General features: G+C 37.7%; 1 protein-coding gene across 2 annotated transcripts in view; it reads left to right on the forward strand.

Annotated features, from left to right (window-relative positions):
• Positions 1 to 21,463, forward strand: part of FAF1 (Fas associated factor 1) — a 499,974-nt gene that overhangs the window by 204,002 nt on the left and 274,509 nt on the right. For both annotated transcript variants that reach the window (XM_027537300.1, XM_027537301.1), the window contains exon 7: positions 20,423 to 20,528. In XM_027537300.1, coding sequence (XP_027393101.1) covers positions 20,423 to 20,528 — 106 coding nt within the window. The remainder of the gene's footprint in view (positions 1 to 20,422; positions 20,529 to 21,463) is intronic.

Here is a 21,463-nt window from a genome sequence, read left to right on the forward strand (position 1 = left end):
TAACTTTTCTTCCAAGGAGTGTCTTTTATTTTCATGGTTGCAATCACCATCTGCAGTGATTTTGGAGCCCCCAAAAATAAAGTCGGCCACTGTTTCCCCACCTGTTTGCCGTGAAGTGTTGAGACCGGATGCCATGATCTTAGTTTTCTCAATGTTGAGCTTTAAGGCAACTTTTTCACTCTCCTCTTTCACTTTCATCAAGAGGCTCTTTAGTTCTTCACTTTCTGCCATAAGAGTGGTGTCATTTGCATATCTGAAGTTCCTGATATTTCTCCCGGCAATCTTGATTCTTGGGAAGAAGCTTGTGCTTCTTCCAGCCCAGCTTTTCTCATGATATACTCTGCATATAAGTTAAATAAGCAGGGTGACAATGTACAGCCTTGACGTACTCCTTTCCCTATTTGGAACCAGTCTGTTGTTCCATGTCCAGTTCTAACTGTTGTTTCCTGAACAGTATACAGGTTTCTCAAGAGGCAGGTAAGGTGGTCTGGTATTCCCATCTCTTTCAGAATTTTCCACAGTTTATTGTGATCCACACAGTCAAAAGCTTTGCCATAGTCAATAAAGCAGAAATAGATGTTTTTCTGGAACTCTCTTGCTTTTTTGATGATCCAGCGAATGTTGGCAATTTGATCTCTGGTTCCTCTGCCTTTTCTAAAACCAACTTGAACATCTGGAAATTCATGGTTCATGTATTGCTGAAGCCTAGCTTGGAGAATTTTGAGCATTACTTTACTAGCGTGTGAGATGAGTGCAATTACTTTGGCCACCTGATGCAAAGAGCTGACTCATTTGAGAATACGCTGATTCTGGGAAAGATTGAGGGCGGGAGGAGAAGGGGATGACAGAGGATAAGATGGTTGGATGGCATCACTGACTCAATGAACATGAGTTTGGGTGAATTCCAGGAGTTAGTGATGGACAGGGAGGCCTGGCGTGCTGCAGTTCATGGGGTTGCAAAGAGTCGGACACGACTGAGCAACTGAACTGAACTGAACAAATAAGAGTGCTATATATTGAAACTTTGAATACAGCAAAAGTGATACTTAGAGGGAAATTTGTAATATTAAGTCCACTAATTAGAAGACAATAGAGAGAGAAAATAAGTGCATTTTATGTTCTACTTAAGAAGTTACAGAAATAGCAGTAGAGTAAGTCTGAAGAAAATAGATGGAAAGAAACATTTAAAAGCAGTAATTAATGGTAGTGGAGTAGAAATTGGCAACACACTCCAGTATTCTTGCCTGGAAAATTCCATGGACAGAGGAACCTGGCGAGCTATGGTCCATGGGATCACAGAGAGTCAAATATGAGTGAGCACGCATACAATTAATGATATAAGTAATCAACAAATAATAACTGCTTGAGAAATCTAGCCAAGAAAGGATGAGAAAAAGCACAAAAATATTAGGTTGAAAAAGAGGACTTAACTACAGATTCAGAGGAAAGGTTTTGATTGGTATAATAATTATTAAAGTTAATGCTAAACATAAGAAATTAATAAATTGTTCTAAAGTGAAAGTATACATGAATAGTAATAAAATAAACTTATCTTTGTGGCAGTAAAATCTGAAGTTTGGTTGAAATAGAGAATTTTCTATAAACTATCAGGTACTAAAATGAATATAAGACTTAGATAACCTGAAAAAGTAATATAACTATTACAGAAATTGAACTTAAAGTATAAGATTTTGCATGCTATATTCTTCCCCTAGCCCAGAGGATTTCCATAAAGAAATCTTACCACAAACTTCCCAGTGGGACTGCTACCTATCTTATTTTATAATGTTTGTGTAATCTTATCAAAACTGGAAAAAATAATGTAAGAAAAAATTGTGTGTATTTCTTACTTATAATCATAGATAATAAAAATGAGTAGGTAAATTTTCCTTTGCTTTCTCAGTCTTACCATTTAATGACCTCTTCTTTCCCCTGTCCTTATTCCACTACCTGCAAATGGCAGCTCTCCCCGTATTTAAATGGTCTAAGATACACATGAATCAAAACCATAGCTTGATTGTGTCTTTCCCCTGCTCACATCCCTCCGTTAGCTTTCCGTTACTCTTAGACAAAAATTCAGGTTTCTTACCAAAGTATATTAAGGACTTATATAATCTTGTCCCTGACTTTTTTAACTTCATCTTTTATCATTCTCATCTCTGGCTTGTATCTTGGCAGCCACACTGGCCTCCCTGTTCTTCTTTAAACATTCTAAGGGTGCTTCATCAACTTCAGGACACTTGCACTATGCTGTTCCCCTCCCTGGAATATTCTTCCATCAGTCATCCACTTGACTCACTCCTTTACTTTATTCAGTCCTCTACTCAAATGTTACATTCTCAGATAGATTTTTCTTAACTCCCCTGGCTAAAAGAGTCCCTCTGCTACAGTCTTTCCCTTTTCTTACATTATTACAAAATGCATTATATTAGTAATATATTCTTACTTGTCTGTATTCCTTATCATAATATAAAGCTACAAGAAATTATGGACCTTTTTTGTTTACTTTTATATCCTCAGCAGCTGAAAGAGTGCCTGAAACATTGTAAGTACTTAGAAATAGTAATGGAATGAATATTGTGAAGTAATATATCCCTGAGAATGTTTGCCTCCTAAGAGAGACCTAAGCTAACGAGTAAAGTTCTAGTGTGGAATATCAAGCATCATGCAGTACAGATATAAGATATTTGGGGAGCTGAAGATCTTACAAGTGTTCCATAAGTGTAATAAACTAGGCAGTCTTGCCTTGGTCTGAGTTTAGCATTTTTTTCCAGTGTTCCTTTTGAATTTTTTTTTTTCCCACTGAAGTATGGGATAATGGAAGGAGCTCTGACTTTATAGTCAGACACTGTTTATCCTATGTCTGTCCCAGTGGTTTTGTGGCCTCCGGCAGCACCTTTCTTCTGTGAATCTTAGTTTCTCCAGTATTATTTCATAAATGGCTGTCCTTTCTCTCCAGCCAGATCCCAAGCTGTGAAAACAAGAGCATTCTTTCTGAGCATCTCCCTCAGCTCATCTATGGCCGTCTATATAGAAGCCCTTAATAAACATTTATTGTTAATGAATATGAAAAGTTTCATGACAAATTGAGGGATTTAGTTTTCATCCATACACATATAGTCTCTCCATTGGCTGTTTTGCTAATTTTGTTTTTCAGATATATGGAGAGTCCATCTCATTTTATTCTTATAGGATGTCAATTATTCATTCATTTACCAGATCTTACAGTGTGTTAGTTCCTTGTTCTAGGTGTTAGAGATACAATGAGAAATCAGATGGCAAGGTACCTGCTTTCATGGAGTTTACAATATAATATGTGTAGGTGTGGGGGTAGGGTACAAGGACAGGCACCAAACTATGAATCAAACAAGAAGAGGCATCAGATGATAATAGTGCTTTGCAGAAAACTGAAATAGAATGACATGGTAAGAAGTAACTGGCGACTCCTGTAAGTTGTATGGTGAGGAAAGGCCTCTCAGAAGATCTACTATTTCAGCTGAGACATGAATGATTAAACACTATTAAAGTGAAGAGCAGAATGAATAGTATTCTAAGCAAGGGAAATAACTAGTGGCAATAACTAGTGGCTGCATAGGTGCCTTGGTAATAGAGTATAGTCTTTTCAGCTTGCTTTAGTCTTATCCTAATAAGTAATAAAAATGTCCAGCTCCATTATAATTACATAGATTGTCTCAATTTTTTGTGGCAGGATGATAGAAAATAAAGTATCCCTTATATATAGTTGTCCCTTTTTACAAGTAGTAATTGAGTCTTGCTGTTGAACTTTAACCTTTTTATACTGGGAGGATGGTTCCCATTAATACTTCGATGGGTTCTGTGAGGGTGTTGTTGAACTCTGGTCATACAGTCTAGCATATGGTCCTCTTGTGTGGCCTATTCTGGCCTTGACTTAGCTGCTATTTGTGCAAGCTTGAGTAAATTCAGGGTACTAATTGAGGCTCTTGTGATAGTTAAGTAAACTACTGGTATTAACATACATGGCCTTTCTTTGGCCTTCTTGGAAAGCCATTCATGGGAAATCAGATAACAATAGCCTTGAATTAATCTAGAGTACGGTATTATATTTTCCAGTGGATACTTTGGAAGGAAATTGAGTAGTAGTGAGTCAAGATATCTGAGTCGCAGCCCCGTCTGAGTTCTAGCCCCAGCTCTCCCACAGAATCAATGTTTGATACGGCAGGTCACTCTTCTGCTCTGGGCCTTAGATGCTACCAGAAAATAAAGAGGCTCCATGATTGGGAAAAAGAAACTGCTTTAGTAACCAGACAAGCACCAAGTAGATCATGTGGCTTTGACTTGAGTTCTTCGTGAGGTCTTTTATCTTTCACTCCAGACCTAAATCTTAGGAACCACGTTTCTGGTGGCTCAGATGGTAAAGAATCTGCCTGCAATGCAGGAGACCCAGATTCGATCCCTGGGTTGGGAAGATCCCCTGAAGAAGGGAATGGCTACCCATTCCAATATTCTTACCTGGAGAATTCCATGGACAGAGGAGCCGGTCACGCTGTAGTTCTTGGAGTCACAAAGAGTCAGACACAAATGAGCAACTAACCCTTTTACTTTTTCACATGCTCAAGTGACCTACAGAAAGAGTTATGACTGGGTTTTCAGAGCCTTAAGGACTGATGCAGTCGGCCTGCCTCACCAACCTGGTCACAGCAGGAAACGTAGCTTAGAGAGCTCATGGCAAACCTTGTTCAGGACTATATACCACAGGGGATAAAAAGTGGAATGTAATTTAGTGCACTGAAAGTGAAAGAAAGTGAAGTCGCTCAGTCGTGTCCAACTCTTTGCGACCCCCTGGGCTGTAGTTTATCAGGCTTCTCTGTCCATGGGGTTTTCCAGGCAAGAGTGCTGGAGTGGATTGCCATTTCCTTCTCCAGGGGATCTTCCCAACCCAGGGATCAAACCCGGGTCTCCTGCACTGCAGGCAGACGCTTTACCATCTGAGCCACCAGGGAAGCCCCAATTTAGTGCACTGCTACTGCTAAGTCACTTCAGTCGTGTCCGACTCTGTGTGACCCCATAGACGGCAGCCCACCAGGCTCCCCTGTCCCTGGGATTCTCCAGGCAAGAACATTGGAGTGGGTTGCCATTTCCTTCTCCAGTGCATGAAAGTGAAAAGTGAAAGTGAAGTCGCTCAGTCGTGTCTGACTCTTCGAGACCCCATGGACTGCAGCCTACTAGGCTCCTCCATCCACGGGATTTTCCAGGCAAGAGTACTGGAGTGGGGTGCCATTGCTAGGGCATAGGAAATGGGGGTCAAAGCTGCTCGTCTTCATCCTCACCTTCTGTGAAACCTAACCTAGTACACGGTGACTTTGTGAATAATTGTAATAGTCTTTTCTCTTTTTCTGGAAGAAGAAAGTTTAGAATCTGGAAAAAATGCCACAAGTGTTCTTATTAGAAGCCTTCCTTCCTGAAGAGAAGCAGCATGGGCAGAAACAGTACTTACCTGTGAGCAGAGGCAGAAGTTTGAAGGAAAGCAAATGAAACATTGTTCTCATGATCCCTGAGGTCTCTTCTAATGTGCTTTGGATATGCCCTTCCTATATCCATTAAACGTAGTATAAAAAAGGGGGAAATGGAAGTATTCCTCTTCTGCCCCTACTTCTTATAACTAGCTGTGGTAATAAGTATGCAGCTATGTTCCTAGCCTTGGTCTTAGCTAAGAGGTGACACCTCTGGGTGATATGTATATTGATACTTACACAGACAGTTTACTTTTTTCTTTTTGTTTTTTTCCCCCATCTCTCCTACCCTGTTCTGAGGCTATTCAAGATACTCATTCATCCTCATTATCACCACTAAAAAGATTACTGAGAAGTCTCACAGAACTACTTGGGGTCCACTTATTACAAGAACATTCTAAGGATGCTTTCAGATAGCTCTCATCCTACTACTGTTTCCCCACCACCTCACAATCTCTGCACCAATGTTAATCCTTGTAATATTTTTCACTCTTTTTGTCTATGTCCTGCTATTTCAATTTTTGGCGTTCTCCTTTAATGCAGTAGTCACAGTTATGAGATCTCTGACTTAGAATAAGGTGACAACTCTAGGGTATCATCTTTGGAAGGATTTAAAGCAGTCATCTAATCTAGTCCCATTTTATGACTGGAGAACTGAGGTACAGAAAGATGTAACTTTACATATGCAAGTAAAGGTTCTGGATGGATGGATTAATTTTTCCTTCCAAAATGCTTTACAAAACAACTTTTTTGTTCACAAATGATATTCATCTGTGAAAATGTTTTACTGGTGCTGTAAGCAGTACAATATTTGATAACAATTTGATGTATATCATTCTTAAAGCAACTCATCATTTCTTAGTATAGTATAATCAGTGTTTCAAGTACATTATTGTGGTTAGTGTTTAACTTCAATTCTCGTGAGCATTTTTATTACATTTTGTAAAAGTGATATTAGAAGCATTAGATTAGTAAATGTGTCTTAATAAAGAGTACTGAAAAGTGGCTTATTTTAAGAAGACGACATTTCCCTAAAGTTATGCATTCTGGATAAAAGAAACTTGTCCCCAATTACAGCATTGATGGAGATCACAACACTTCTAATTGGATTGATGTACCAAACCTGTTTATATAGTTAACTGCCTATTGATAGGTCAGTGACTACTGAGATTAGCTTGTTAAAATCACACTTTGAAAAAGAACTACAGGTATTCTCTGTGGTTGATTTAATGGAAAGTTGGAAACTTGGTCACTAATTCATGAAACAAAAATCGATGTATCTGTAAGTTTTTTTTTCTTTGTTCATGGTTTGTCTAGATGGATAGAATTATGTTTTGACAGTTTTGCTATGAACTACTTGGTAGATCACAATATATCACTATCACCGCTAATTACCACATTTTGATTAATCTTATATACTTTAGTTAGTACATTTTCATGAATCCAATATATCTCTATATTGATAAACAGTAATTATAGACATAAGGACACCTGAACCTTGAAATCTTCCTGAAAAATGGTATTAAGAATTATGTGAAACCAAATGTTTGTTTATCTAGACATATTTAATTGCCAGCAAAGAAAGCAATTAAAAGTATCGGCAGAGTAAGAGGCCAACCTTTGTTAAACGTGGTTTTAAGATTGTTACAGAACTTGTGGTGATGATAACATGGTGTCTTGGAGGATGTTAACAACTGTAGCAGAGTGTTAATTAAGAATGATGTAATCTGCAGCTCAGAATTATTAATATCACATGTTAGTTTAGCCGGACAGGAACAAAACCTAATTTCAGTTATGATGAGGGCTCAAGTTGTATTTGTAGTAGAAAGATTAACATTTTATTTTTGTGCTGTTCCTGAGACAATTTAAAAATCCTGAATGAAATACAGTCAAAGGTAAACATCAAGTCCCTAGCTCATTTACATATGTGCCAGATTTTCAAACTGATTGCTATTTGAACCTAATCTGTCATTGCTGGCTGCATTAGCTACAACAAACATTACATTTACATATTGATTTCTTATTTTGTTTTAGTGTAAATAATCCATAATTATAGTAAATTTGGTGTTTTGTTGACAAGAGCTCATAAGACTCTGTAAGTTTAGAATGGAAATTTAAATTGCCATGTGTCATGCTTTTTAATTTAAAAGCTTGCTATATCTGAAAGGATAAAAAGATCATTGTACCTCATAAAATATTCCCAAAGAGACAAAGGAGAGAAAATTTTGTAGAGCTTTTTAGAAAAATATAAATTGTAAAATATTAATGAAAAATTCAGTAACACATTCTAAGATTATTTTATTTTTAAAAGAAAATCAGTAATTTGAAAAAATTGATTTTTTGGCTTCAGTATTAGATCATATTTAAAAAATAAAGTTAATGGAAATGAACCTTCTAAACCTATTTTTCATTGATATTTGTTTAAAATATCCAGTGCAAAAAAAGAAATAGCATACACATACAAGCAGAAATGAAACAGAAGATTTTCTATATCTTTACTGATGTTAATATTTTACACATCTGAACTACCTATACAGCATTGATTTGAGGAGCTTAATTTCATGGACAACAACCAGTATATGTCAGTGGTCACATACTCTTATAAAGTAGCATTGGAGGAAAAAATCTATAGTTTCCATTTACGTTGATTAAAAGTGTGTTTTTGAGGTTAGAGATACAGGACTCATTTGATTGCACAAATAGTAGTCATCCGATTGTTGAAGTACGTTTTATGGCTTATAATTTTTTATGGAGATATAATTTACATACAATAAATGCATAATTCTTAAGTGCCCCCCAGTTACATGAGATTTGACAAATGCTTATTGTTTGCTACAGTGGGTTTAAATGAGTGGGATATTAATTTGGATGTGTGAATACAGGTATTTAACAAACAGCCTGTGCTGAATTGATGGTGTCTGTTTACTTGAGTGCTATGAATACAGAACCCCTAAAAACTCATGTCAGTCACTTAGGCTGCTATAGAAAATACCGTAGACAGGGTGACTTAATCAACAGACATTTCTTTCTCACAGTTCTTGAAGCTAGAAAGTCCACGATGCTGACAGACTTGGTTCATGGTGAGAGCTTGCTTCTTGACTTGCAGATGGCTACTTTCTCACAGTGTCCTCACTTGACAGAGGGAGAGCACAAGCTCTGTTCTCTCTCCTTTTTTAAAAAAAATTATTTTAATTGGAGGCTAATTTCTTTACAATATTGTATTGGTTTTGCCATACATTGACATGAATCCACCACGGGTGTACATGTGTTCCTCATCCTGAACCCCCCTCCCATCTCCCTCCTTGTGATCCCATCCCTCTGGGTTATCCCAGTGCACCAGCCCCGAGCATTCTGTATCTCTCTTCTTCTTATAAGAACAGTAATCTCATTTTAGGAGTCTCATCCTCATAATTTCATATAAATGTAATCATCTTCCAAAGACCCTGCCTCCAAATATCATCACGTTGGGTGTTAGGTATTCAGAATGTGAATTTGAGGGGATACACAAACATTCATTCTGTAACAGCCTTGAGTCCCAAGTCTAAATGTGTTGTTCTTCCTAGTCTAGTTGTTTAATCTTGATGGATTTATACTTTATAACAATGAGTGCTTCTCACAGAACTGTTTTTGTTTTATTAATAATAGAAAGGCTGTGGTTTAGCCTGACCAAATCTTCTGTCCACTGAAGATTTAAGAGGAAATTCTTGATTCAAGGAATTTCTGGAGAGGAAATCTTTAAAATTACTGTTAATATCCTTGATGCAAAACACCCTGCCTTCTACTGTTCCACCCTATGGGCCTGCTGCTCTTTGTCAGAAAGAAGCCATTCCTCTTCTTAATCAGGAATTAATGACAGGTATATAGTGACATGATAATCAAATGATTGTTTTGCTACCATAATTCAACCATAAGTTAACCTTGACAAATCACTGTGGCATATATATTAGAATATCCATATGCTTTCTGTATTAGTGAATCATTAAAGTACCCTCTCAATGTGAAATAAAGTCAAGACAGTAAAGGCTGTTATATATATTTTCTTAATGTTGTTTTATCCATACTTGACATATGGAAGCCAGTAATTTATGACTTGTTATGTTCACAGGTATAAAAATGTCTGTAACTTCAGATTTATTTATTGGGGCCTGTGTTAAGATTTGCTGAATGCTATTTTCTCCTTACCATCAACCCCAGCCCCCCCACCCCCCACAAAAAAAGAAAAAAACTAGAAAGGAATATACAATGTTTTAAACTAAGTCAGTGAATTAAAATAAACTTGTTATTCACTAGAAGGCAGATATTTTACAGACGACTTCACTGTTCCTGATAAATGCTCATAATTAAATTGGAATGGGATTTCCCCCCAGGTAGAGATGGACATTCTGCTAATGAAAGAGCACTGGAAGGGCAAGACTTGTGGACAAAAATGAAAGTAGAGAAGGGATGTTCTATTGAAACTACTTCTAGAATTTTATTGGTTTAGATACTAATGCTTAGTTATCATACTGAAAAATTTAAGGAGGTGGATATCTATTTATTCACCTGTCTGTCTGTCTTTTTATAGTTCCCTCTCTTAGAATGTACCTCCCTCCTTCTGTCCTTTCCCCCAACTTGAATATTAAGAAACTGGCTGGAAAATTATGAGATGGTAAATGTGCACTTTGCCACTAACTGCTTTAAAGTATTAACATTCATTATGTTGTAGTCTTTGCAAATACCCACCAGCTTGAAGCTTGGGGACTGTATATGATATTTATTACATTTTAAATGTTAATTTCAGTTTGTATTTGAGGGTAGAGTAATGGTAAGTTTTAATAACTGTTGTCTGTTTGTAGAAACAACCATCTCCTTGTTGGTAAATACAGCTATTAAAACTGAAAGGAAAAGCACAATGGAGAATAATACATTAAAAACCAGTGAGGAGAGAATAGATTTCTATTTAAAACCACTTCTTGCATTGAGATAAAATTCAACTGCTTCTGATAATTTTCTACATTTGCTAACACTTTCCTTCTCCCTCTCATTGAAGAGAAAACATGCCATTAAGGGAAACAAAAAACTGTTTTGTGTTATTTCTCATCCACCTACTTTGGTTGGCAGTTACCCTTAGAGCTATTCTGAAGGTCAAAGTTGAAGTAGCATGGATGACTTTGCATTTTGAAGGTGAAAGAAGACTGCTTGAAGGTGGATTAACTGTGGCTAACTATCCTAGCATGAAAAGTGAACATGTTAGTCACTCAGTCGTGTCTGACCCCTGGCGACCCCATGGACTGTAGCCCAACAGTCCATGGAATTCCTAAGTCCATGGAATTCTTCCAGCAAGAATACTGGAGTGAGTTGCCATTCTCTTCTTCAGGTTGGAAATAATAAAAAAAAATGTTTTCACAGGGAACATGAATGTGTGTATAAATACTAAACAAGATCTGTGCTAAAAAGAACCTATAAGCTTGTATAATGTTAGGCATAATATACACTTATATTTCATGCATCAAACATGGTTTTACCTGGAGATTATCATATGGGTAGCTCAGCTGGTAAAGTATCTGTCTGCAATATGGGAGACCCTGTTTCCATTCCTGGTTTGGGAAGATCCCTGAAGAAGGGATAGGCTACCATTCCAATATTCCCTGGGAGGGGAGGGAAAGACTGGGAGTTTAGAATTGACATGTGTTCTTGTTTAGTTGCTAAGTCATATCCAACTTTTTTGTAACCCCATGGACTGTAGCCCACCAGGCCCCTCTCTCAATGGGATTTCCCAAGCAAGAATACTGGAGCGAGTTGCCATGCCCTTGAGGAGCTCTTCCTGACCCAAGGATTGAACCTGCGCCTCTTGCGTTGCAGGCGGGTTCTTTACCACTGAGCCACCAGGAAAGCGATGACATGTACATACTGCTATATTTAAATAAATAGCTTGTATGGCACAGGGAATTCTACTCAATATTCTGTTACAATGTAAATGGGAAAATTTGGAAAAGAAGATGCATATATAACAGAATCACTTTGCTGTATACCTGAAACTAACACAACATTGCTGATCAACTACTCCAATATAAAATAAAAATTTATAAAAAAGTTTTACCATCTATGAATTACTACAGAAAAATAGAACTAAAACATGAAAAATAGCTGCCTCAAAAGCACCAAAGATCCTTGAGTCAATGTTTCACTGTCATTGTAAGATTTTAAATTGTGGGTACCTCTCAAAAGTATTCTAGTTTTTAATAATAGGTCACCATAAATCTTATATGTAATAAAAATTCCGACTTGGCTTTCTAAAATTTAATATTCATAGTTTTATCAAGTAAAAGTTATTTTTCTTTTTTCTGAAGAGGAAACTGAAAATTTATAGAGTAGTTAAGTGTCTCAACTACAGGCCTTGTATATGGTGGCATAATAATAGTATTCAAAGAATGTGTTATTGTTGGGGTGGGGGACAACTCTCAGCAACTAGCAGGTAATGAACCAGGTATTCAAATCTGTCTCTGACTCCCAAACAGTTTGAAGCCATAAATATTTTTTCTTGCCAAACTTACCCTTCCCCAGGGCTACTAGAAAATTGTAGCACTAGACTAAATTGGTGTTCTTCTAATCTATTCTGGCAGTCAGTGCTCATCCTGGCAAACCTTTTTCCAAAGTTATTGCACAAGTTTGCAAATCAAGATCAAGAAACACATCTAAGGAGTTGCATAAAGGCAAGCACTAAGGGTATTAAGCATTTGTGTAGATTCATATGTAAAGATAAGAGGACCTGTGTATATAATAATCAAGAATTCTGGAATTTTGAATTCCTTAGCCTAGCGTTTGAAGCTCCCATAATGTTGGTCTTTAATGTTTTTCAAGTTTCCTCGTTCAGAAACCCTTCTTTACATCCTCTTACACTTCTTCCTCATTGCTTTCTACACCCTTCCCTGTATTCTCCAGTCGCTATCTCTGCTCAAACTAGTCTGTGTCTGAAATCACCTCCATTATCTACTTGATAAAATTGCCATCTATTCTTCTTCATAGTACTTCAAAGTACTTGTTCGCTTTCCCAAAATCCTCACGTTTTAACTCAGACTAGTCTGTCTTGAGGTCAGTGATTATGTCTTTGATTCCTATATTATTACAAATAAGAATCAAATAATTATAGAAAGACTGGAGGAGTTGTGAACTCCTAGCAGTCAGGGGTCTTATTCATTGTTACATCCTCAAAGCAGCCTAGCTATTTGGGAGATAGAATGCTGGTGTACAAAGAACATAGAATCAAATATGGTTTTTAAACTATATGCAGAATTATTTCTTAAATATTTACAGGATTTCATTGAATCACTTTTTAGATGCTAATGCCAAGGGAAATACAGATGAATGATAAAATACTTACCCTCAAAAGGGTTGCAGTCTTGAATTCAGGCCTTCCACACATGAAACAAAGCAAACCTTACAAAACACATAATAAATAAGTATTAAATAAGGTATATGTGTAGTATATTAAAGCGTCTACCTACAATGTGGGAGACCTGGGTTCAATCCCTCGGTCGGGAAGATCTCCTGGAAAAGGAAATGGCAACCCACTCCAGTACTCTTGCCTGGAAAATCCCATGGATGGAGGAGCCTGGTAGGCTACAGTCCATGGGGTTGCAAAGAGTCGGACATGACTGAGCGACTCACTCACCTACTCACATGTGCAGTATTTGGGAGGAGAGGGATATAAAGAAGGATGAAAACAATATGAATCGAGATCAAAGTGAGTTTGGGGTAAAGTTTTTGATGTGAGGGGAAGTCAGCCAAGCTCTAGAGCAAAAGCTGAATTCTAGAGAATACTTGTGAAATAGGTTTACCCATGCAAGACCTTGAAACCCCAAGTAGGCTTTCCAGTCTTGCCACTTCCGGCTCCAGATTCATTTGACATATGTATGTATATTGAGGGGCTTCCCTGGTGGCTCAGAGGATAAAGAATCCTGCAATGTGGGAGACCTGGGTTCAATCCCTGGCTTGGGAAGATCCCCTGGAGAAGAGAATGGCTATGCATTCCAGCATTGACCTAGCCTACTATTTGCGCCTCACCATAGTCCTCTCATATACCCTTTATGGTGATTACACTGAGCTTTCCGCAATTTCCTGAGCATGATCACTTTTTCTGGCCTTAGTGCATGTAAAACTCAAGTATCGTTTGACATAATTGCTTATGCCCTCCTAATTGAAACGGTTACGTCTTTTGGCTACCTTGGTTTTTCTGTTATCTCATTGGCCATTTATCAATCTCCTTTTCATTTATTTCTCCCTGTTTGATTTCAAATTATTGGAATGCCACAGGGCTCCATCTTGGCCTTTCTTCTCTTTCTCTGGTTCCCTAGGTAATTTTTTTTGGAGGGGGGGCCTCAGTTTAGTTGCTCAGTTGTGTCCAACTCTTTGCGACCCCATGGATCGCAGCACGCCAGGACACGAAGCCTCCCTGTCCATCACCAACTCCCGGAGTTCACTCAGACTCACGTCCATCGAGTCAGTGATGCCATCCAGCCATCTCATCCTCTGTCGTCCCCTTCTCCTCCTGCCCCCAATCCCTCCCAGCATCAGTCTTTTCCAATGAGTCAACTCTTCACATGAGGTGGCCAAAGTACTGGAGTTTCAGCTTTAGCATCATTCCTTCCAAAGAAATCCCAGGGCAGATCTCCTTCAGAAGGGACTGGTTGGATCTCCTTGCAGTCCAAGGGACTCTCAAGAGTCTTCTCCAACACCACAGTTCAAAAGCATCAATTCTTCGGCACTCAGCCTTCTTCACAGTCCAACTCTCACATCCATACATGACCACTGGAAAAACCATAGCCTTAACTAGACAGACTTTTGTTGGCAAAGTAATGTCTCTGCTTTTGAATATGCTATCTAGGTTGGTCATAACTTTCCTTCCAAGGAGTAAGCGTCTTTTAACTTCATGGCTGAAGTCACCATCTGCAGTGATTTTGGAGCCCAGAAAAATAAAGTCTAACACTGTTTCCACTGTTTCCCCATCTACTTCCCGTGAAGTGATGGGACCGGATGCCATGATCTTAGTTTTCTGAATATTGAGCTTTAAGCCAACTTTTTCACTCTCCTCTTTCACTTTCATCAAGAAGCTTTTTAGTTCCTCTTCACTTCTGCATATCTGAGGTGATTGATATTTCTCCCGGCAATCTTGATTCCAGCTTGTGCTTCTTCGAGTCCAGCATTTCTCATGATGTACTCTGCATAGAAGTTAAATAAGCAGGGTGACAATATACAGCCTTGACGTACTCCTTTTCCTATTTGGAACCAGTCTGTTGTTCCATGTCCAGTTCTAACTGTTGCTTTCTGACTTGCATACAGATTTCTCACGAGGCAGGTCAGGTGGTCTGGTATTCCCATCTTTTTCAGAATTTCCCACAGTTTATTGTGATCCACACAGTCAAAGGCTTTGGCATAGTCAATAAAGCAGAAATAGATGTTTTTCTGAAACTCTCTTGCTTTTTCGATGATCCAGCGGATGTTGGCAATTTGATCTCTGGTTCCGCTGCCTTTCCTAAAACCAGCTTGAACATCAGGAAGTTCACGGTTCACGTATTGCTGAAGCCTGGCTTGGAGAATTTTGAGCATTACTTTACTAGCATGTGAGATGAGTGCAATTGTGCTGTAGTTTGAGCATTCTTTGGCATTGCCTTTCTTTGGGATTGGAATGAAAACTGACCTTTTCCAGTCCTGTGGCCACTGCTGAGTTTTCCAAGTTTGCTGTCATATTGAGTGCAGCACTTTCACAGCATCATCTTTCAGGATTTGAAAGAGCTCAACTGGAATTCCATCACCTCCAGTAGCTTTGTTCGTAGTGATGCTTTCTAAGGCCCACTTGACTTCACATTCCGGGATGTCTGGCTGTAGGTGAGTGATCACACCATTGTGATTATCTTGGTCATGAAGATCTTTTTTGTACAGTTGTTCTGTGTATTCTTGCCATCTCTTCTTAATATCTTCTGCTTCTGTTAGGTCCATACCATTTCTGTCCTTTATCGAGCCCATCTTTGCATGAAATGTTCCCTTGGTATCTCTGATTTTCTTGAAGAGATCTCTAGTCTTTCCCATTCTGTTGTTTTCCTCTATTTCTTTGCATTGATCACTGAAGAAGGCTTTCTTATCTCTTTTTGCTATTCTTTGGAACTCTGCATTCAGATGCTTATATCTTTCCTTTTCTCCTTTGCTTTTCGCTTCTCTTCTTTTCACAGCTATTTATAAGGCCTCCCCAGACAGCCATTTTGCTTTTTTGCATTTCTTTTCCATGGGGATGGTCTTGATCCCTGTCTCCTGTACAATGTCACTAACCTCATTCCATAGTTCATCAGGCACTCTATCTATCAGATCTAGGCCCTTAAATCTATTTCTCACTTCCACTGTATAATCATAAGGGAAATACTATCTATAGTAGTCCTGCCATCCATGGTGGGCCTGAAACTACAAAGAGTACAAAATTCTACACATACTGTGTTTTTCCTTATACAGGCACACACCCCAGAAATATTTTAAAGTCAATTCCAGACCACCGCGATAAAGCAAATATCATAATGAAATAAAAGTGAAAGTGTTAGTCACTCAGTTGTGTCTGACTCTTTGCGACCCCATGGACTCTAGCCCTCCAGGCTCCTCTGTCCATGAAATTCTCCAGGCAAGAATACCGGATTGGATTGCCATTTCCTTGTCCACAGGATCTTCTGACCCAGGGATTGAATCTGGGTCTCCCACATTGCAGGCAGATTCTGTACCATGTGAGCCACTAATGAAGCAAATCAAATGAATTTTTTGGTTTCCCTATGCATGTAAACTTATGTTTATGCCATACTGTAGTCTGTTAAGTGTATAATAGAGTTCTGTCTAAAAAAACAATGTATATACCTTAATTTAAAAAGAATGCTGTTGGAATGATGATGCCAGTAGTCTTGCTTAGTACAGGGTTTCCACAACCCTTCGATTTGTAAAAAAAACACATGGTAAAGCAAAATATAAAAATATAAAAAATAAAGCCAAGTGCAATATAATGAGGTATGCCTGTACCTATAATAAAGTTTATTAATTAGGCACAGTATTAAATTAGGTAAAAGATAAACATCAATAAATGTTGATAGACACATTATAACAATATATACTGTATTAAAAATTACAAGAATGTGGACTTTCTCTCAAAATATCTTATTGTGTAAATACAATGCCTTTTCTTAAGCGCTTTCATGCACTGTAGCCATAACTTTTGGAAGTAGAGGTGAGACTGCGACTAGTACGATTTCTTTTTCCTTCATCACAATTTCATGGATAGAAGATTCATTCTTACTGTTGAGTTTAGCAAACTCAGTATACATTTTTATTTTTTTTAACTTTTACCTGTTCACATCAAGGAAGCACTTTATGGCTCCTCTTTGTCCTATCCAAATTCCCAATATCACTATTCTTGTGCTTTGTGGCTATTATTAAGTAAAATTAGGATTGCTTGCATGTAAGCGCTGTGATAGTTGACCTCATAAACAAGATAACTGCTGAATGACTTCTGGACATAGGGATGATTCATGACCCAAGTGGGATGGAGCAGGAAAGCATGAGATTTCATCATGCTATTCAGAACAGCCTGCAATTTAAAACTTAGAAATTGTTTATTTTGGGAATTTTTCCATTTAATATTTTTGGACCTTGGTTAACTGCAGATAACTGGAATTGCAGAAATGGAAACTGAGGATAGGGGGATGCTGTTTTATGTGCTGTCAACTCTCCTGCTCTCAGTTCAGTTCAGTCGCTCAGTTGTGTCCAATTCTTTGCAATCCCTTGGAATGGCCTCCCTGTCCATCACCAACTCCCGGAATTTACTCAGACTCATGCCCATTGAGTCCATGATGCCATCCAACCACCTCGTCCTCTGTCGTCCCCTTCTCCTCCTGGCTTCAATCTTTCCCAGCATCAGGGTCTTTTCAAATGAGTCAGTTCTTCCCATCAGGTGGCCAAAGTATTGGAGTTTCAGCTTCAACATCAGTCCTTCCAATGAATATTCAGGACTGATCTCCTTTAGGATGGACTGGTTAGATCTCCTTGCAGTCCAAGGGACTCTGAAGAGTCTTCTCCAACACCGCAGTTCAAAAGCATCAGTTCTTGGGCGTTCAGCTTTCTTTATAGTCCAACTGTCACATCCATACATGACTACTGGAAAAACCATAGCCTTGACTAAACGGACCTTTGTTTGCATAGTAATGTCTCTGCTTTGTAATATGCTGTCTAGGTTGGTCATAGCTTTCTTTCAAAGAGCAAGCGTCTTTTAATTTCATGGCTGCAGTCACCATCTGCAGTGATTTTGGAGCCCCCAAAAATAGTCTGTCACTTTTTCCACTGTTTCCCCAACTACTTGCCATGAAGTGATGGGACCAGATGCCATGATCTTAGTTTTCTGAATGTTGAGTTTTAAGCCGACTTTTTCACTCTCCTCTTTCACTTCCATCAAGAGGCTCTTAAGTTCTTCTTCACTTTCTGCCATAAGGGTGGTGTCATATGCATATCTGAGGTTATTGATATTTCTCCTGGCAGTCTTCATTCCTGCTCTAAGCTGGCTTATTTGACAGTCAATTCTTATACACAACTGTACATCACTGTTTTTGGATCTGTAGTAGGTACCTGAAACTTTAATATATACAAAATTTCACTCTTAGTTTTTCCACCCAGCCTGTTCTTAACCTGATTCTTTGTTAAATGCAGTTCCATCTTTCCATTTGTTTAGATAGCCTTGGAGTTAACGTTTTTCTCTTATATTTCATTAGTAAGTTGTCTGGTTTCTTCCTTTCAAATACAGTTGAACCTAACAAATCTTCACTATCTGTGCCTCTACTACCCTCATTAGCATAAGCCACCATCATTTCTTGCTGAGACCAGCCGTGCCTTGACTCTTTCCACACTGTAGCCAGGGCAACCAGAATGATGATGTATAAATGTAAGTGTAAATCAGATCTTAACCATTTCCCAATGTAAAACTCTCCAATGGCTTTCCTTTGCAATTACTATAAATACCAAGTTCTTTACTGTGGTCTGTAAGGACCTACATGATCAGACTCCTGCTATCTCTTTCTTATACCAGCCTCAACTTAAATGTCACTTCCTCAGAGATGTCTTCCCCAGCTATTCTATTGAAAATAATTCCCTTCCCCCTGCCCCTCTGCTACTTTTTACAATCCTGTTTATTTTCTTCACAACACTTAGCATTTTCTAAAGTTACTTATTCATTTACTTGAGTATTGTTTCCTTTATTAGAATATAAGTTTTATGAAAGCAGGGACCATGGTTTTTTTTGTTCATATGCCTAGCTCTTAGAATGGTGTCATAAATGTAGGTAGGTGCTCAATAAATACATGTTGACTGAATGAATGAACATGCTGTGTTCTTCCATGTGTTATTTCATTGTCTAAGAAGTGCTACCCATCTCTCTTCCCCAAACCTAAAATTTCATCCCTTTTCATTAATAAACTCTAAGGTCCTTTAAGTTTCTGTTTATATTTTTCTTCTCCTCTGAAGCTTTTCCTTAGCCCTTTCACCCTTTCACTAAGGCACAATTAAGCACTTCCTTCTCAGTTTTCATTGTACTTTTTTCAATTTCTCAGTTTTACTTATTACGTTATACTACAGCTGTTTATGTATCTGTCTGCCCTCATTAGATTGTGAAGGTTTTCATGAACAGGAGCTGTATATTATTTGGGTTGGTTTCCTTAGCATCTGGAATAATGCAAGGCATAGTTAATATTGATAAATAAATGAATAAAAATCAGAATCTTGATTCCCATATAGTTTACCAGAAGATAACATTGCTCTTGTCTTGTGAATTTATAATTTATTCATTATTAAACAAATATTTATCTGAAGTGTGCCAGACATTACGCTTAAGTGGTAAGGCTACAGTGACAGAGCCATGCCCAAAGAAACTGTATTGTTTTCTTTGACTTTGATTAATAATATTTCATGCTGCATATTGGTGTTTCCTAGATATTTTGAATATGTAATTAACCTGTGGACCCTATGGGAGACACCAAGGTACAGATAACTGCCTAATTCTAATCTTACTTTGTACGTATATCTATCCCATAGTTACATATTGGCAAAGAAGGAGTGATGAAGGCCAGAATTGTATATTATTTTTTATTCCATAAGTATGGCATAATTACACTTGAGACTAGCAATACAGATTGTTCATATGTAATGGTGACATTTAAAAATTTTTATTGCTGTTAGTGCTTTTTAATATTATCATAAACAAATCGAACCATGGCTTATGTTTCTTAATTTATGTGGCTAAATGTATTTATTATTCGTGATTCTGGCACATTTCTTACTATTTGAAACTTTGGCACAGAGTTTAATGTTGCTCTGAATTCTCCAATTTCTAAATACTGGGTTTTTCTGAGTCCTAAGTGAAAGTGTGTTATTTTGAGGGAATTATGGTATAGCAGTTAAAGTTCTGTAGATTTCAATGGTTTCTCAATTTTTACTGAAGCTGTATTTCTGTTCCTATACAATACTCATGAGTATAGTTTCAAATTTCTGTTCTTCTAGAACTGCTATTTCACTTGGAAACCAGAGTCTTTGAGTGTACATTTTAGTAGCATATTTGGAATTTAATATAGTTGACAAATTTGCTTCTCTTGGTGAAAATACATAGGTAGGCAATAGCATATAACTTGTAGAAATTCTTATGTATGCAATATATTTATAATTGAAGTTTAAAAACACCTTGGTAGAGAAGGAGTTAACAAGTTAGCTCCCCTTGGTTGTTCTCAGCATGCTCTCTTGCCTTTAGGAGCTGAAAAGACGATAACATTGGGCCCGGACATGCCTGTGTGGAGGTTATGGTACTCCTGGGGTTTTTGCAGCTGACTGTAAAGCAAGCTAGAACTTGTTCATCTCAGAGTTCCTTGTTTTTCTTTCAACCCTTTCAGTGCCCTGCAGGAGTCATTAAATCAAAACTTCATGCTGATCATCACCCACCGAGAAGTCCAGCGGGAGTACAACCTGAACTTCTCAGGAAGCAGTACCATTCAAGAGGTGAGTTATGTCTCACAGTTAAGGAATAAAGGTAGCTCATTATAGCTAATGTTGACCCTGTTAAAGCGGGCTTATCTGTTCTGGTTGGAAACTCTCTTTATGTTTCATTATTGGCTTCTTAATTTTAATTAACTGGAGCATCAATGATTATTGTAGATATATTACTTGACCTAGAAAGATAGATGTTGTAAATGAAAGCTCTTGATAATTCTTAATACAGTCAACTTTTAAAACCTTTCTTAAAAATAACCCATTGTTATATATGTCACAGTGTTATAGTAATTATTCAGAATACTAATTTGGAAATTATTGATAGCATGCATTTTCAGACATGCTTATATTTTATTTGAACGGTTGCTCTCAAATGTATTATTTATAATGTGTATCCTGCCTGCTTCCAAAAGGAATTGAAGAGGCTTTTCTTAAGCAGCTGAATTCCAGCCGTGGGCAGTGTTCTAGAGATGCTGTAGGAACCCAGTCATTTCGCCCAGAGTATCTAATAAGAATCTATTTATAGTGTCAATATTTTCTTCAATGGAGCCAACCAGGGCCACTGTTTCAAAAAAGAACCTTCCCCAAGAGAGAAGAGGTAACTTCTTGTCTGTGGCCCCACCCACCTAAAAGCTAGTAATTTATCTTCTTGGATGGGGCGGGGCAGATATGTATAAGGCTATGATGAGACTTGTGTTTAGAAACAGTGAAATGATTATGTCACATTACCTCTTGTAAGATATAAAGACAGCAGTCATGTGTCTAATCATGTTTTTATTAATCATGTTTAATCTTGGATTATTTCATAAATTTTTTTGGACTACATTGCTTAAACTAATTATTAATGTCATATTGAAAGAACAAGTTTCCATCCTAATCATACTTCAGAAGTATATGAATTGTTTCTGAAATGGCTGGACAGTTAATGGTTTTCTTTTTTCATT

This window comes from Bos indicus x Bos taurus, chromosome 3 (genome assembly GCF_003369695.1).
Source record: "Bos indicus x Bos taurus breed Angus x Brahman F1 hybrid chromosome 3, Bos_hybrid_MaternalHap_v2.0, whole genome shotgun sequence".
Taxonomy (NCBI): Eukaryota; Metazoa; Chordata; class Mammalia; order Artiodactyla; family Bovidae; genus Bos; species Bos indicus x Bos taurus.